The 11,746-nt window shown below is 38.0% G+C and overlaps 1 protein-coding gene and 1 pseudogene across 2 annotated transcripts in view; one reads left to right on the top strand and one right to left on the bottom strand.

Moving 5' to 3' along the window:
* Fam169a (family with sequence similarity 169 member A) overlaps positions 1–11,182 on the top strand; it is a 78,768-nt gene extending 67,586 nt beyond the window's left edge. For both annotated transcript variants that reach the window (XM_023703660.1, XM_004643486.2), the window contains 2 exons: positions 9,306–9,497; positions 10,387–11,182. In XM_023703660.1, the coding sequence (XP_023559428.1) occupies positions 9,306–9,497; positions 10,387–10,917 (723 nt within the window). In that variant the 3' untranslated portion in view covers positions 10,918–11,182. The remainder of the gene's footprint in view (positions 1–9,305; positions 9,498–10,386) is intronic.
* Positions 399–790, bottom strand: LOC105743853 (annotated as a pseudogene).
* Positions 11,183–11,746: the final 564 nt, after the last annotated feature.

Raw genomic sequence — 11,746 nt, 5'->3', positions numbered from 1 at the left:
GTGCTGGGGGATCGAACCGCGGTCCCTGATGCTTTGCCAAGCTTGTTCTAAGTAGGTGCTTTAGACCACTGAGCCATCTCTCCAGCCCCCTGAGTTATTCTGAGGAAAAAAAAAAAAATGAGCAAAGTTGTTCTTACGGTTACAAGTAAGTAAAACTTTCTTCAAGTAGGTGAGAACAGACAAACCCTTTGTAACTTAACTATTTTTCTGCTTTGATTCCTGAAGCTCCTCAAGTATTTATCCATACCCTCATATTTTTAATTTCCTTTCCTTTTTCTGTAATTTTTTTAAATTAAAAATTGTAACAAGTCGTTTACTATTTCATTAATGCTACAAGAAAATTTGACATAGTTGTAATTAAATTTAGAAATCTTTCCCTGTCTCCTCCTTCCTACCCTTCACTGTGTTGAAAAGATGTTGAGTTCTTCGAGTTTTACTGAGCTGAGAGGTTTCCAAACTGATTGGACTCTCCACGTAGCTCGTTCCTGCACAGGGTTTTCCTGATACTGGATATCTTATTCTGCCCACTCTGAAGAGGATCTCAGCCAGTTCATGTTTTACGTGCTTTGTTCGTGGAACAGGTAAAGCTTTGAGAAGTGCAATATCTCCAACAGTGCATTGCTGAAGGGCATCATGAGCAAAGTAGGTTTTCCGCTTATTAAAATACTTTAATAAGTAGGGATCCAGAACAAGTCTGGTCACTCTCACTTCAGCGGTTTTTTTGCATTACTGTATCAGTCACCTTCCCCAGGATCCATTTGGCGTGCACAGATAAATGAACTGCTGACATTCTATGGCTTTGATCATTTTGAGACCTTGATCACCTCAGGGTTTTACCCTTTTTCTCTTAATATTATAAATCCTTTTTGCTCTCCCATTCCTTGTATCTTTGATATATACTTGAGTTCTTGAAAATTTTAAGTGTTTCCCAAGATTATACACCTGGTGAATACCGGGGATTGAACTCAGGCCCTTGCGCTTGCCAGGAAGCGCTTATTCCACTGAGCCACTTCCCTGGCCCGAATACTGTTTTTTTTAAAGTCACTCCATTCTAGCTTTTCCTTCTGCTTCATGAAATTGTATTTTAAATTTTTTGTTGTTGTTTTGTATCAGTACTGGGTATGGAACTTGGGACCTTGTACTTACCAGGCAGGCACTTAACGCCACTGGCTATTTCCCTTGCTCAATATGGTGTATTTTCTTAGAGAAAATTGGAAACATAACAGTACATATGGAAAAAAACAGTATTTATATGTACTTAAATGTGTATGGGAAGGGCTGGCCAGATAGCTCAGTGGACTAAAGCACCTGTTTTGGCAGAGCCCGGTGGCTGGGGTTTGATCCCTGGTGTGCTATGCTGGCCCCCACCTCTCACTGGTCGTGGTGGCACGCACCTGTAATTGGGAGGTTGAAAACAGGAGAATCATTGTGAGTCCAGTCTATGTAGTGAGACCCTGTACACCCTGTACTAAATTCATAAAAAATAAAAATAAACATATGGGAAAATATATAATATATAATTATGTAAATTTTATCCCACTCTTAAATATTAGGAACATAATGGTAGTGTATTATAGTATGCTGTAGATCTTGTAATTATTTCATTCAGCAAGATGTTGAACATGGGGCTGGTGAGATAACTCAGTGATCTAAAGCACCTGTTAGGCATAGCTCAGGGACCATGGTTCGATCCCCTGGCATCACATGCTGGCCAGCCTTGCCCCCAGGACTCAGCTGTGGCTGAGCTGGCCACAAGAAAGAAAGAAAGAAAGGGAAAGGAAAGGGAAGGGAAGGGAAAGGAAGGGAAAGGAAGGGAAAGGAAGGGAAAGGAAAGGAAGCTGAATAGCTCAACATGTGTTCTTGTAGGACATAATTGACAATGTCCATTTTAATTCCAGTGCCTCTCTTATTGGGGTTGACTATTCTCCTTTCTTAAAGATCTCCAAACTCATGGCTTTATAATACTTATTATTATGATTTTGTTTCTTATTGTTTGTTCATTTGTTTGTTTAATGTATTTTAGTATGGTTATGATTTTCTTAGTGTTTGTTCATTTGTTTGTGTAATGTATTTTAGTACGTAGTCTACAGGGTCTCACTACACAGATTGACTTGTAGTGATCCTCCTGTTTTCAGCCTCCTAAGCGTAGGGATTACAGGTGCATGCTACCATGCCCAGTCTTAATCAGTGTCTCGGTGCGCCCCGGGTGTGGGGCCAGCATGTCACTCTGGGAATGGAATCCTGGTCCCTGCATCTGCATAAGCAGGCACTTTAATCCACTGAGGTATCTGCTGGTCCTCTCCTAGTGTTTTTTTTAATTACTGAAGTTTGATATTTATTTATGTCTACCTCCATATGTGTATATGTATATTTGACACTTTGCTGCTTTTCTCCCTTGTTGTGGATGTTCTAGAATTTGTTTTTTTTTTTGTTTTGTTTTTGTTTTTTTTCTTTGTTTGTTTGTTTTTTTTGTTTTTTTCAGTATGGGGAATTGAACTCTGGACCTTGTGCTTGCTTGCCAAGCAGGCGTTTAAGCTGCTGAGCTATCTCCCCAGCCCAGAAAACTAATTCTTTTTTGTATTTTAGGGAAGGGCCTACAGGGTATTTAGGGTCTCAGTTGGACTTGATTGGTAGTGATCTGCCTGTTTACAGCCTCCCAAGAGCTACGATTACAGTCGTGCACCACCTCGCCCAGTTTCAGAAAACTCACGCTTCACCTTTGGCTCATCCTCTGTTTTTTTTTTTTAATTTTATTTATTTATTTATTTGTGGGGGGGGCAGCTTAGCCCACCAGGGAGCAGGGCGGGCTGGCATGTGGTGCTGGGGGATTGAACCGTGGTCCCTTTGCTTTGCTAAGCTTGTTCTAAGTAGGTGCTTTAGACTACTGAGCCATCTCACCAGCCCCTCATCCTCTGTTTTGAAAACATACCCATCTAATCCCTTAATATTTGAGTGAGGAAGCCAGTGGCAAGATTTGTAATGCTGATATTGCCTTGAGTTCTGTAATGTATGTTGCCCACAGAATATTTCTATAAAGGCAGATGATTATCCTCTTAAAATCTATTTTTTAAAACCATATTGACACTTGTTGTATTTCTTTTCTTTTTTTCTTCCATTTTGTTCTTGAATCTAAAATTAGGAGGAGTAAATTTTTTTATTTTTTTGGCAGACCCGGGGATTGAACTTGGGCCCTTGCACTTCCCAGGGAAGCACTTATTCTACTGAGCCATCTCCCTGGCCCTAATTTTTCTCTTCTTGAGCTTTGTACTTTTTTTTTTTTTTCCCTCCTGCTGAACTTGCCCTGTGGGTGGGGCTGGTGTGGCAGGTGGTGCTGGGGATTGAACTGTAATCCCTGGGCTTGCCTAAGCTTGCCTAAGCAGGTGCGTGCGTGCGTGCTTTCTTTCTTTCTTTCTTTATTTATTAGCAGGTGCTTTAGATTGCTGAACTATCTTCCTGGTCCATTCCTTTCTACATTTGATTACTATAATTCCATTTTTTTCAACTTGTGTTCTGACTTTCTTGTTTTCATTCTTGCAATATTTCTCTTCTGGTTGGTCCTTTTGTGAATTAGTGTAATCATCTTCTGTGTGCAGATGATTTTGTATGCCACCCACCTGTTATAATAATAAATATTTTTAAAAAATAAAAAAATTTAAAAAATAATAATAAATATATATTAACTATATGAAATCCCCCCCCAATATTTTAGGGAAGGGTTTACGGGGTGTTCAGGGTCTCGCTGCTAGATCGGACTCAGTGAGTCTCTTGTTTACAGCCTCCCAAATGCTGGGATTATAGGTGTGTGCTACCACCCACAGTCTCAATTGCCATCTCAGCCTGCTCTCAGGGAGGGGCTGGCACAGCAGGCCTGGGGATTAAACCCCCAGCCCTTAAACCTGCTTGCAGGTGCTTTAATCCGCTGAGCTATTTGGCCAGACCAGGAAAATTTTCACTTAAACTTTTTTATCTTACTAGTGTATGTGTGCAGTACATAATGATTACATGCTGAGGGAGTGGGACATGGCTATAATGCTTTTTTTGTTTGTTTATTTTTGGCAGAACCAGGGATTGAACTTAGACCCTTGCGCTTGCCAGGCAAGCACTTATTCTACTGAGCCATCTCCCTGGCCCCTCTATAACACATTTTAATTCTTTTTTCACCCACTTTTCTTCTCCTTTCCCATTCCCTCCATCTCTTGGCAAAATATCTGTAGCCCTATTTTCTTTTTCTTTCTTTCTTTTTTTTTTTTTGTAGCCCTATTTTCTTTCTTTTTTTAAATCTGTTTTGCTCTTTATATTTTGGGTTTCTTATAAGAGAAATCATGCCGTATTTAAATTTACATGATTTCACTTAACATGGTTTTGAAGTGCATTCATTTTCCTACAGTAATTCATATTTAGCCTTGGCTGTGGCAAGGTAGTGCTATGAGTTCATCTGTTGATGGACATACAGACAGCTTACAAGATTTAGATAAAGTGACCTGTGCTGCTGTTAACATGCCACTGTCATCTGCTATCTGTAACTTGTTGGAGAAGATACCTAGAAGATGTATAGCTGGGTCAGATGGAATTTGTATTTTAGTTTTTGAGGAATCTCCATATTGGTTTCCATAGTAGTTTACATTCTAACAATGTTGAATTGTTCTTAGTCTCAGTTCTGTGAATTTGTACTCTAATCTTTGTATGTAATTTCCTTCCTTGTTCTAGCTTTAGATTAAATTGTTTCATGTTTTTCTTAGATTTGAAGGAGCATAATAGGTTGTTTTTATTGGTTCAGTCTTTTTTTATGTGATCATCCAGAGCTGTAAACCACCCCCCAGGACTGCTCATTGTGACCCATAGGTTCTAGTATGTTGTAGTAGCACTACATTTGATACTGCAACTGTTCCTTGAAATTTCTTGGTTGATATCTTCTGTGACCCATTGCTTAGCTCAAGAGCAACGTTTTTATTGAAGTATGTTTTAATTTCCATGTGTTTGCATAATTACTATGGTTTCTTTTGTTTTTAACTTCTAGTTTCATTGTGCTATGATAATATACATTGGAGAATTTTGATTCTTCTGTAGTTCCTTAAGCATGCTTTATGGGTTAGTGTGTGATCTCTTTCCATGTGCTGCTAAGAAGAACGTTGTTTTTGTCAGTGGAATGCTTTCTATCTATTGAGTCCATTTGTTCAAACTCTGATATTTCTTTGTCGGGTATTTGGGGGTTGGTCTAGTTCATCTATGTTGTGATAGTGGGATATTAAGCTTTTTCTCTAAAGCTGTGTTGATGTTTTATTTATTTATTTATTTATTTATTTATTTATTTGCAGAACGGGGGATTGAACTCAGGCCCCAAATGTTTGATCTTTAATGTCTAATATGTTTGTTTTATGAAATTTGAGTACCCTGTTGTGTGGTGCATTCATGTTTATAATAGTTACTCTTTCTTGTTGAATTGTTTTCTTAACCAGTATGTAATGACTTTCTTTGTCTCTTCTGATCAATTTTGGTTTGAAGTCCAGTTCATCTGAAAATAGGATAACTATTTTGGATATGTTAGGATAAGCTATTGCTTATTTTCATCCCGTTGAGTATATTTGCCATCCTTTGATACTAGTCTGTGAATTTCTTTTAGAATTTTGTGTTGTTGTATACTGAATAATGTTGGATTTTGTTTCTTGATTCATTCTGCCTGTTTACATATTTTGCTTGGTCAACTGAGATTTAGTGTTCAACAGTATTGACTTACTCTTGGCATCCCATTATATTCTTGTTGCAGATTGCTCCTTTTTTCCATTTTGTGTAACTGCTCATCGTGCATGGTATATTCATTCTATTAGTCTTTTTAGCATCGTTAACTTCATTTTCTTTTTCTAGGATATATGTGAGAAATTTTTGGGGTGCAGATATGGTCTTTATAACCATATTAACATGGTGCTCTTTGTCATGGAAATACCTTGTTTCTCTTTCTATATTTTTTAATATATTTAGTACAGGGTCTCACTACACTGGGACTCATAGTGATCCTCCTGTTTTCAGCCTGCCCACTGCTGGGATTATAGGTGTGCGCCACCACACCCAAACTTGGTTGCATGCTTAGTGCGCCTTGGGGTTGGGGCCGGCGAGGCCTGTGGTACCCAGTCAGTTTTAATTTTTTATTTATTTTTTTTCTTTCTTTCTTTTTGCAGAACTGGGGGATTGAACTCAGGCCCTTGTGCTTGCCAGGCAAGTGCTTATTCTACTGAGCCATCTCCCCGGCCCCACCCAGTCAGTTTTGAAAGATAGTTCTGCAAGATACATCATTCTGTGTTGAAAGTTGTTTTCTTTTAGGACTTAAAACATTTCACTCCAAGCTGTCATGCCCTTTAAAGTTTGTGTTAAGAAATTTGGTATAGGGGCTGGCGAGATGGCTCAGTGGTCTAAAGCACTTACTTGAAACAAGCTTGGCTAAAGCCCAGGGACCGCGGTTCGATCCCCCAGCACCACATGCCAGCCAGCCCCGCCCCCTCGTGGGCTGAGCTGGCCACACACACACACACACACAATAAATAAATAAATGTTAAAAAAAAAAAAATCTAAAAGGAATTACAGAGCATAGCCTCTACTAGAACAAGCTAACTTTCCAGATTTTCCAAAATTAAAAAAAAAAAAAGAAATTTGGTATAGTTTAAATTTTCATTGTTCAGATTTATTACACTATCTGTCACCTTATTCATCTTTTTAAACTCCTATTTTATCATTTTGAGCAATTCAGCTGTGTGGCTTTTGGAAGATTTTTTTTTAACTTTGTCTTCTCATGTTTTGTTTTTTCTTTTGAGCTTTCTGCTTCAATTATAGTGCAAAGATTTTGTTGCTAGTATGGTGACATTGTTTATTAGCATCTGCTTTTCTGGGTTGTACTCTGGATATTGCTGACTATAGGCTTTTATACCCTGTCCAAAGATCTAACTACCTCTGTTAATTTGGGAGGGGAGGATACAGTGCAATTGGCCCGGCATCCATTTTTCCAGGAATGATCCATGAAGGCTATGCAGATATTAGCATAAAAATAAAATCCCTTAATAGCAGCAGCTGTGCCACCCTGGCAGTAACAAAATCAGCAATAATAATAGCATCAAACAAAAATCAGATATTGACATTCCGTTAAAACTAATAATGTACTACTTTTCACCATAGGGAAGAGGTCTATAATTATAGTACAAATCTTTAAGATTAACCAGATACTAACATAACAGTAAGTATCAAGTAAATTCAACAACTATTCCTCCACTAACAGTAGAAAAAAATACTCAACCGTAAAAGTTTAGAATTATGTGATGCTTATGAAGAAGCTTAATGGTTTTATTTATTTATTTGTTTATTTTTCTGTCTGGCTCTGAATGCCTTCAGAGCAGGTTTGGCTGGCTTGAGTTCTGGGGATTGAACCACAGCAACCTGAAGCTGACTACTTTGTTGAAGCAACCACTTAAAGAACTGAGCTAAGGGGCAAGCCCTCTTTGATGGTTTTATTAATGAAAGATAGTTTTGGGGAACTTGAATGAAGGAAGTAAAATTTGAAAGATTTAGGCAATGGAACATGAAAAAAAGGGAGAATGAAATAAAAGTCTGTTAAAGAAGAAACGAAAATTTATAGAAATACATACAAGTAACAAGAGAAGAAAAAGAAAAAAATTTAAAATTAACATTAAAAACTTGGAAAAAAGGAAATGAGTAAAAAAAAATTCTGTATATTTTTGAATGAGTGTTTTCTTTTTAGGGTCTGCAGTCTTGCAACCCAAGTCAGAGCTTTCTCCACCTAGCTTTAAGGTGTGGGTTTGTGAGCCGATCCAGAGGCCACTCTGTCCATATACCTCACACTCTGGCAACCTTCCAAGCCCAGGTGTGTCCTTGTGTATGTTGGCAGATAGAAAAAGTAATCAGACCACTGGTCTCTGTGCTAGATATGGACAGTGGGGTAGTGGTTCAAGCAGACCACTGGAATTAATACCACCACTCTCAGACCCAGCCACATCTGAAAGCTGCACATGGCAGGCCGGTCTGACTTCTTGTCTTAGGTAGTAGGTGCTTGAGCTAAATTTGAACTTCTCAGAGGACCTATGTCTAGCCCACGTCCTCTCTGTGACTTTCTCCTGGCTGTCTCCCACCCAGACACTGTGATAGAGTAACTCTAGAAACCTTCAGGTGAGGTTATTTTGTAGTTGTTCTGTGGTTTAGTCTTTTTTTTTTTTAAATTAGTATTATTTTTATTTTCTTCTGTATTTTAGGGAAGGGTCTATAGGGTGTTCAGGGTCTCACTACTAGATTGGACTTGGACTGGTAGTGATCCACCTGTTTACAGCCTCCCAAGTGCTGGGATTACAGGCACTTGCCACCACACCTGGTCTCATTTGTCATCTCAGTGCCCCCCAGGGGTGGAGTTGGCACTGCAGGCCTGGGGAGCAAACTCCCCCACCTTTATGCTTGCCAGACAGGCATTTATGCTGCTAAGCTATCTCCCCTGGTTAAAATTTCTAATTACTATCATGTCCTTAAGGGCACCTCATGGTGGCCCATGGCTATATAGTGAGACCCTGTCTTAAAACCAGAAAAGAAAAATTCACTAGGATTAATTAGAAATATTTGATATTAAATAGAAGTTAACTGATAAACTTTGGAAGAATTTCAGAAATTGGTTGATTTGTGTTGCCAGTGCACCTTTCCATACTTTGGTACTATGATGAAAGGAACTGTGTTGTTTAGAAATTACTTCAGTTGAATGACAGTGAACTGCCTGCACATGGAGCTGTCTCCCTCCCCCCAAAGAAGCATCCCTCAAACTCAGCTGCCTGTGAGACTGCTGTTGCTTGGCCCTCCTAGTAATGTAAACAGTAACTTCCATAGGCCCAAAAGATTCCAGGTTCTGAACAGCAGGTGCTCCTTAAGGAGCCGTCATTATCTTTTTTTTTTTTTTTTTTTAATTATTTTTTCATTTTCCCCTATATCTCTTATTGATGCCTCTTTACTGAAAGGGCTCCTCCTTTAAGAAGTACAGGCAGTGTGTCTTCTCTGAGTGTCTGTCTACAGAGCATCCTGGCTCTACCCTGTTTCCAGAATGGTGGGAAAATGAGCTCTTCATGCATTCTCTTTTGACCCTGTCTCTCAAGTTTTCCTTTCCTTCTAGTAAGAATTTTTTAAAACAGAGTTAAATAGTAGTTAATGATACTGTTTTCTAAATCCATTGCAGTTCCTGATAGGTGACACACAGGAACCCAAAAGGGCCCCATCAGTTATAAGAAATAACTTAGTGTTTAAACATGTCCTACTTTCCTCCCCTGGTGTAGGATTCTGAAGTGGAACCTATGAATGGTGAGATACTGGATGATACTCTTAAGACCTCACTTGTAACTGAAGAGGACGACTCTGGTAGTGAACAAGAAGGATTGAAACTGCAGTCTTCTAATTCCAGTGAAGATGCTGTAAATAGTGTTCTGGTGGCAGAGCCTTCAAAAGCTGAGACTGGGGCACTAGATAAAGTAAGGCACGAATAACCTTATTTTATGAAAGTGCTAGTATTGTAGTCTGTATTTCTTTTATCTTGACAGCTCTTTTCTTTACAAAAATTTTGATTTTATATTTGATATTGTAAGAAAATATCCTCAGTAATATTCTGTAAGTTCAAATCTTTGTAACCTTGATATATGTTTCTCTTGTGGGGCTCAATCTCTGTCATCGGTTAAAAGAAAAGTCATCATCTGCCTTATGATAAATGAATTTGCCTGTAGTCCCAGAGCAAGTTTGAGGTGCATAGTGAGACCCTGCACCCCCCCCAAAAAAAATTGAAAACTTAGAGAAAGCTTAGAAAAAAATGATTGAACATGATTTACCAAATATTTTGAGTCCTTACTGCTTACATGGTCTCTGTCCAAAGCACTAATTTAACTTGTTTTAATAGGAAGACAGATTTGTTAAAAAAATAACTTGATGGAGTATTTTAAAATAATTTTAACTTTAGAAAAAAATAATTCACGGTTAAAAACCATTGTGATTATTTTATTATGTCTTACTTAAATCAGTGAATAAAACTTACATTGCCTTTGCCTATCATGCAATGGAACAAGAGTGAAATTTAGTGGGGATTATGTCCCAAAGTATTTTTTATTTTGGCTCCAGTGACTCTAGGATACTAAAAAAATTAGTGATTCATGGTTTTGAAGAATCTTGACGTATTATATCTATGAGATAAGAGTTTAATTAAAAATTACCAGGCAACAATTGCAAGGAATTTAGATTATATGCAGAGTATGTATAGATGATTAATGAAACAATGAATACTGAATTTATTGTCATGGCATGTTAATGTCTGAGAATAATTCATTTTAGAATTGTACTGGAAAAGCTTATTGATCAAGATTTTATTTTCAGACCCCACTCATAGCTGACTCAGAAATGTTGATAGCCCAAGGCACATCTGATGACAAGGCATTCACTGAGGAGAAACTACCTCCAGCTCCAAAAAAGAAGGCACACTTGGGGAATTCAGACAATATTGAAGAACGAGTTGACAGTGATTTTCCTAACTCTGTGATACCGGAATTGTCTGAAGAACCGGTCTCTGAGAATTTATTACCCAACACTACTTCATCATTGGAAGATCAGGGTGAGGCGGGCACTGAGCCCCGGGAAGCCTCTACTGCTCTTTCTCAGAGTTCTGTGATAGAGGTTGAACTTGAAGATGTGCCATTTTCACAGAATGCAGGACAGAAGAACCAGTCAGAGGAGCAGTCTGAAGCATCATCGGAGCAACTGGATCAGCTTACGCCGTCTGCAGAGAAAGCAGTGGATAGCAGCTCGGAGGAGATGGAAGTGGAAGTGCCTGTGGTGGACAGGCGGAATTTAAGAAGAAAGGCCAAAGGGCACAAAGGACCTGCTAAGAAGAAAGCCAAGCTGACCTGAGTGAAGAAGAGATGTGTGGGATAAATCCTCTTTGTACCATAATTTTTTAAATATTGTAATTAATAAATAGCATGGGGGTACGTGAGAAAAATTTCCAAAATTTCAATTTGAACTTATTTACAATGCAGTTTTCTCTTCTTTAGGATCTTAGATTCAGCGTTCTCTTTAGGTTTTCAGGCTCTGTGTAAATACTGTTTTTTATTTTTATTAATTATTTCAATTTTGGGAAACTAGATCATATTATATTTTTCTTTAGCAAGCGAAACATCTGACCATTAATATTTCAAAAAATACATAAAGTAAAAAAACAGTAGTGTGCTTTCTTTTTCTTGGAAGGATCGCAGAAGTCTTTTATATTAAGGATTTTAATAGTAAAAACTTGCTGAGGGTCTGTCAAAACTAATTAATAGTTTTTAAAGTGTAGGGAGGCCTAAACGGAAATAAGTGTCAGTAAATTAGAATAATTATAATCTTAAGTAAATGAAAGCACGAAAAACAAAAGTTCATGGTTGAAGGTTTATGGAGATATTTTGTAGATCCTCTTGTTGATGGAGTATTTTCCTTCAACTTCAGTATCTGGAATGATATTTAAAAATCTTTTCCCACTCTGATCATCTTAACTATGACATATGGGTACATTATCTAAAATCCCATTTATAGTATTAGTTTGCTCTCATTTAAAAAAAAAAAATCTCTGCATATTTGCAGATGCTTACAAGTTTAAGGGAGTACACTTCCAATCACATGAACATTCCCAGATAGTAAAATTTAGGAATATAGTTTAATTTGGACTTTGTGGTCCTGACCACAGATAAATTAAGCCAGAGAT

The sequence above is a fragment of the Octodon degus genome, unplaced genomic scaffold (genome assembly GCF_000260255.1).
Source record: "Octodon degus isolate 3935 unplaced genomic scaffold, OctDeg1.0 scaffold00177, whole genome shotgun sequence".
Lineage (NCBI taxonomy): Eukaryota > Metazoa > Chordata > Mammalia > Rodentia > Octodontidae > Octodon > Octodon degus.
The sequence above is the reverse complement of the archived record's forward strand: the minus strand, read 5'-3'. Positions and strand labels throughout refer to the sequence as shown.